General features: G+C 42.7%; 1 protein-coding gene across 1 annotated transcript in view; it reads right to left on the reverse strand.

The window, feature by feature from the left end:
- Positions 1-4,331, reverse strand: part of SH2D4A (SH2 domain containing 4A) — a 72,936-nt gene extending 68,605 nt beyond the window's left edge. Inside the window, exon 1 of the mRNA XM_008073996.1 lies at positions 3,945-4,331. Coding sequence (XP_008072187.1) covers positions 3,945-4,125 — 181 coding nt within the window. The 5' untranslated portion in view covers positions 4,126-4,331. The remainder of the gene's footprint in view (positions 1-3,944) is intronic.
- Between the last annotated feature and the right edge of the window lie 2,345 nt (positions 4,332-6,676).

Consider the following 6,676-nt stretch of genomic DNA (forward strand, 5'->3'; position numbering starts at 1 on the left):
TCGCCAAGTTGCCCAGAATGGTCTCCAGTCTGTGGGCTCAGGCAATCCTCTCACCTTGGCCTCCCTATTTTTTTTTTTTTTTTGAATTGGAGTCTCACTCTGTTGCCCAGGCTAATTTTTGTTTTACTGTAGAGACGAGGTCTTGCCAATTTGCCCAGGCTGGTCTCAAACCCGTGGGTTCAGGCAATCCTCTCACTTTGGCCTCCCAAAGTGCTGGGATTATAGCCGCGAACGACTGTGTCCAGCCAATACACAATTATTAAAGTGGTATTTTATTTTCTTTCTACAGAGTCTTTGAAATCCAGTAGTTTAGACTTATAGCAGGTCTCAATTCTGACCAACCTCATTTCATGTGCTCAGTAGCCACATGTGGCTCATGGCTACCACTGGACCACGTGGTTCCAGACTTCTAGTTACCCCCAGCAAGCAGCATAGAGCCATAATTCTCTCCCCATGAATCACATTTCCCACTAAAGAAATCAGATACGATCTCCTGATGTATTACTGGGTTGAAACCATACTTCTGATTGTTTTTCAGCCCCTCCTTCAGCCTTAAGATTACCAAAAGACAGCCAAGTTCCTATGGAGCACAATACACAACCATTTTAGTGACTCCCTGAAAACTCACCACAAGCCGGGCTCGGTGGCTCAGCCTGTAATCTTGCGCCTTTGGGAGGCTGAGGTGAGTGGATTGCCTGAGCCGGCAGGTTCGAGACCCGCCTGGGCAGCGAGACCTCATCTCTACAATAAATCAAAAAATCAGCCGGGCGTGGTAGCGCATGCCTGTAATTCCGGCTGCTTGGAAGGCTGAGGCGGAAGGATCGCCGGAGCCCAGCAGGTCGAGGCTGCGGTGGCCGGGAGCGGCCACTGCACTCCAGTCTGGGCGACAGAGTAAGACTCCAACTCAAAAAAAAAAAAAAAAAAAACTCACCACAGCAGTCTGTGTATATATAGAGAGAAAAAAAAAAGACCAGATGACAATGAAAAAACTTCTAAGCGATGAACTAGAGCCAAGGTCCCCAACTCCCGGACCACAGACCAGTAGTGGTCCTTGGTCTATTAGAAACTGGACCATACAGTAAGAGGTGAGTGGTGGGCAAACAACCGAAGCTTCATCTGTACTTACAGCTGCTCCTCATCACTTGCATGACTGCCTGGGCTCCACCTCCTGTCAGATCCGCAGCAGTGAGATTCTCATAGGAGTGCAAACCCTATTATGAACCACTCATGAGAAGGATCTAAGCTGCATGCTCCTTATGTGAATCGAATGCCTGATGATCCGAGGTGGAGCTGAGGCAGTGATGCCAGTGCTGTGTCCCATCACTCCTAGATGGGACTATAGAGTTGCAGGAAAACAAGCTCAGGGCTCCCACTGATTCTGCATTATGGTGAGCTGTAATGATTTCCTTATATATTGCAATGTAATAATAATAATAGAAATAAAGTGCACAGTAAATATAATGAGCTCGAAATCATCCCCAAACCATAATTGTCTTCCACAAAAAAGGCTGGGGACCACTGAGCTAGAGGGTATAGAGGAATGGGGATGGACATAGAATAAACACATTTGATGAAAACAGCAACCTCCAGAGCCACTGCCTGGCAAAGAAGTGCTGCAAAAAACCAGCACTTACCCAGTTCTGGCCAGGGGATAGTTAGGAGTGGGGGCAAGGGGAGGCAGGTGCACCAGCCTGAAAGGAGCAGAGGCACACGGTGAGGTCTCAACACATAAGGGCCATGGGCTTAGTAGGCCTGCAGCAGAGATGGAGCTTCTGGGCAGGATCAGCCATGACAGCATTGCCTGGGCCATCTGTGGCTTTATCGTCAAAAGCAGAACAAGATGAAAGTCAGAGAAGTGATGTGTTTTTAAGGAAAGTGGGAGAAACCTTTTCCTCTTCTGTATTCAGAAGAGGAACTAATTTAATGCAAAGTGTACATTTTTTTCCAAGTGTTCAATTTAAGGGGATAATAAACTTTTGACATGAGATATGAATAGAATTTTCACTGTGTATATCAACATACTTTTCTCATGACCATTTAAGTAATAAAGTAATCAACACAGGATTTCTGAGAAGCAGAATCAAATCTCTACAAAGGAAAAATTTAAGCAAAATACTGAAATTATTGTACTTGAGTCTTCACAGGGAGATCAACTCGACAAACATGAGAAGCTTAAAGTCAAAGAGTCTGAGCCATTGACTCTAGGGACTAGAACCTACAGTCCCCAGGGTCACCCTACCACACCAATATATTATGTTCCCAATAAACATGGCATCCAGAAGAAGCTCAGCTATAACTGATAAACCCTGATTAAAAGATACAAGGAGATGCATGAACCAGTTCAGAAAAACAAAGTGGTTATGCTTCAGTTTGGACATGTTATTTGTTGAAGAAAAAATTCTATTGTGGATAGTGTAGAATAATGTTAATGTGAAATCCAGCAGATTTGGGCATCTATCAGTGGTGTGACCTTGCATATGTTATTTCTTCAACTATAGAACAGTTGATACTGACTTTGCAGAAGTTTTGTCAAAATTAGGCATAATTATGTAAAATTGTTTCACATAGTATCTGAAACAACAGGTATTAATAAATAGCTGTTATTGATGATAACAACAGTAATAAATGAGATACTGATATTTATTTCCTTATCATAAAGGCTTCAATGAAAAAAGTTTTAATAAAAGACAGTATAAGGCATAAAGTCACTAAAGTGACTTCCTTTTCAAATGTGTGTAAATACCAAACATGCAAGTGAGATTCATTTTCTCTACCTCTGAAACTCTGAATGATTTTATAAAATTGTATTTTTCCTAGCTTAATGAAAAGTGAAAAGAAATTGGTCTTGCATGCCTTTGTAAATGACCTTGAAAGGTGTGTTGCATTTTAGCAAGTTAGACATTCATCCATGACAGATTTTGCATGTGGGGTGACAGGCAGGGGGGAATGGGGGGACAGGGCAGTGAGAACAGCAGGGGTTAATGTATGCTTTTTTTTTTTTTTTTCTTGAGTTGGAGTCTCACTCGGTCGCCCAGACTGGAGTGCAGTGGCCGCTCCTGGCCACCGCAGGCTCGCCTGCTGGGCTCCGGCGATCCTTCCGCCTCAGCCTTCCAAGTAGCCGGAATTACAGGCACGCACTATTACGCCCGGCTGATTTTTTGATTTATTGTAGAGATGAGGTCTCGCTGCCCAGGCGGGTCTCGAACCCGCGGGCTCAGGCGATCCACTCACCTCAGCCTCCCAAAGGCGCGGGATTACAGACTGAGCCACCGAGCCTGGCAATGTATGCTTTTCTATGTCTGCATGTGTATATCTGTTAAGTCTTAATGGGCAAAGAATTCCACCCCATGGTCTCAAAAGAACCCTCTCAAGTTACCAGGAATTCCTCTGGTCATGAGGAAGTATATCTGAAAAATTCATTCACATGAAAAAATAATATTGGATTTTTTTTCCTTATAGCAGCTTTTTACCTTTTAAGAGAGGGTGTTCCCTAAAAAAGATAACTCAAAGAACAATCTCTTGAGGTCTAAGAAACGCAAACACAATTGCTATAAAGAAACTGATCAAAGAACTTTGTGTTCTGGTAGCAGAACACTAGGCATCTATAACAATAAGAGGAATGAAATCTTCTTTAACATCCTTCAAATCAAACTCCATCAGTGACTTTTTACTTCAGCTTAAGGTCAGTCTGGTATCAGTAAGAGATTTGCTTACAGCTATGCAACTCCATGGTGAATGCCGTGCGTGCACGTGTGTGTGTGTGTGTATATGTGCACACAGTCTTCAAGTTGATAAATTGCACTATTAGAATCTCAATAACATTTTAGGGTCCAGCTACTAAATTGGAACTCACACCTGCTTCGCTTGTGACTAGTGTGAAACTGTCAAAGCAAGCCAGGAGCTATTCTACGACACATTCACAGGAGAGACGTGGCTAAGTTTACCTTTCTTTGGTCTGGATTTCACTGGCAAGGACTCCTTTCTTTCCATGGCCGCTTCTCTTTCTTTCCATCGTCGGATCTGTTCCTCCCTCATCTTGAAGAAGAGGATCTGTTTCTGTTCTTCGCTGAGCTCTGCCAGTAGATCAGGATCTATGTACATATCCGACAGTATCTGTTTCAGCATCTCTGCAGTTCTAGAGTCTTTTACACCTGTGGCAAAAGTTCCTGAAAATGGCCTCCAGGGGTGCCTCCACCGAAGCTGGCACTGGTGCACTCCCACAAACCTTCCCAGAGACTCACAATCCCAACCGAATGGGACAATAATTCAGCAAACCAGCTTCTGAGACCTGACACCAAGCATCCTGTCCAAAACGCCGTTCACTGAACCTGCAAAGAGCAACAGTCCGAAATTAGGCAGTATTAAAATATGGGGACGCTGGGTGAAGACAGGCTTATAAATAAAGCTTGGAAAAAATACAGGATCGCTTTTCATTTCAGGGGAAAAAGAGAAGAAGAAAAGCTGAGGCACACTTTGTGAAGAGTTTGTGTAACCTCTATCCCATAATTTCCAAAGATACTCTATCAAAAAACAAAATAAAACAAACCCTAACTTATATGGGTCAATCTCAGGGAAACAAAAAAATTCACTGAGGTTTGGCCTGCTTCCCACTAAGCAAACACATTATTACCTCAGAGCCTAACAAACCACCAACTGTATGACTGAAAAAAGAATCAAAGATTTCAAAAACGGTCACAGGAAGAAATGTAAAGCTTCTCTCCAAACAATCTATTTCAAAATAAAATACCATTTTTGATATTTCACAGAGTCACTCAGCCCAAACCAAACCAAAGCGAGCCCTGCTGAAGGAGGAAAAAGGAAGAAATAAAAATCAGACCACAATGCAAATTTTGCATCTTCCCTTAAAAGTAGCACTAAGTAAACACAATTATGTACTTTCATCTTCACAAAAGGATGGTGTCATTTCCAGACAGCCTACTAAAGCCATGAAAATAGTGCAAGTACAGGAGAGAATATTCATGGACATTCTGGAAGGTTCACCAGGTTTTAGGTGTACCTTTTCCAGATAATCTAATTTAATAAAATCTAAATTTACAGACAAGATAGATAGGGGGAATGAGAAGGTCACCAGATTCATAACAAAGAATCCTTGATTTACAAAAGTTTACTACAGGGTTCCTTTAAGAGAAGCCATGGCCTCGGGACAGGGTAGCTTCCCAGAGGTTCTCTGGGGCGGCAGGAGACAATTCCACTGAGATTTCATTCTATTTTACACATCTCTATTTGGTTGATTAAAAAAAATACCACTTTCATACTTTTGTAGTCAGAAGGAAAGTATGTATCTATTTCTACTAAAAACAAACAAACAAAGACTTTGGTTTCATCGCTGACTTTCAGGATCTCCTTTTTGTTCTAAGAAATAATCTGGCGTTTACTATGCCTCAATAATCTCACCACCTAGCCAGGTCCTCTCAAATAACTTGTTTCTCCTTACTAAGTTCAAACACTCTTAAACTTCAAACTTGTCACTTAGCCATATCATGGCCACAATAGCTTTGACTCCTCTCACTTCCTTCATCTTGTCATTCACACAGTTAGATGTCTCAAGCTCCTCTCACCACCTGAGAGTTCCCTTCAGCTTCCCCTCTTCCTCCTCTTCTCTGCAGAGTTGTTTTTTTTTTTACTTTTGAGACAAGCATGCTTAGCAGCCAGGCTACCACACAGAGGTTGCATATGCAGCACTTAGATTCCCTCACTAGTCATTGTGTGGGGGGCACCTCTACAGTTATCCTTACTCAGTGCAACCTATAATCTAGGCAGCATTCAACTGCCGGAATTCAAATGAAACAAAATATTAAGGGAAAATTTTAAAAGAATTAAAAGCAGTGTCAAGCACCTCCCAGGTTCCCTTGCTAAGTTTATATTTGATTTTGAGTTGACCCTCAAAGGCTTTAACTGACACAGAACTGATGTCTTGACTTTTTGGTTCTAACAGCTTCTCGAGGGATACAGCCAACGAAATCCACGTGCTCAGAGACAAAGTGGCAAGAAACCAAAGAGAATAACTTCTTGACATTCCAGTATACGTCCCTCTGTTGGCACATTTCATGACTGCAATGGTTAATTTTCACAGAAATAAAACACCATAGAAAATGAATAGCTCTGTTCCCCATTTTAAATGGAGTGAGTCCTGTTCAAGGGATGGGTAGTAGGGCTGAAAAACCAAACCTAAGTGCCAAAGTCACATTCCTCTGGTCTCCCCCACCCAGAGTACTCCTGATAACAGAGCTAACACTTACTGTATCAGGCACCACCTTACGCACTTGACCTGCATTAACTCACTTAATATTCACAATAACCTTTGAGTTCTGTCCATCACTACACCCATTTCACAGATTAAGAAGATGGAGCACAAAAGGTGAGCAGCTGGGAAGCAGTGGAGTCAGCCAGTCTGGCTCTAAGTCTGCTCTGCTCTATTCCACCACACAAAGGCCTTTTTGTGAGTGTTATATGGGAGCCCAGAATCAGAACATCATCAGGATGTGAAGCCACGTGTGAAATTTCAGAACCAAGACCAGCAAACTCTTGCAACAACAGAAACACTGAACTGAAGGCACCTGACGCAGACAGGCCTCATCCAAGTCAACCACAGATGAGTTGGGGGGTGGGGGCAGCAAGGAACTGACCATCACCCTGACCCAGGTGTGGGTGTTGT

Source organism: Carlito syrichta, unplaced genomic scaffold (genome assembly GCF_000164805.1).
Source record: "Carlito syrichta isolate Samal-C Ts95f unplaced genomic scaffold, Tarsius_syrichta-2.0.1 Scaffold316252, whole genome shotgun sequence".
NCBI lineage: Eukaryota > Metazoa > Chordata > Mammalia > Primates > Tarsiidae > Carlito > Carlito syrichta.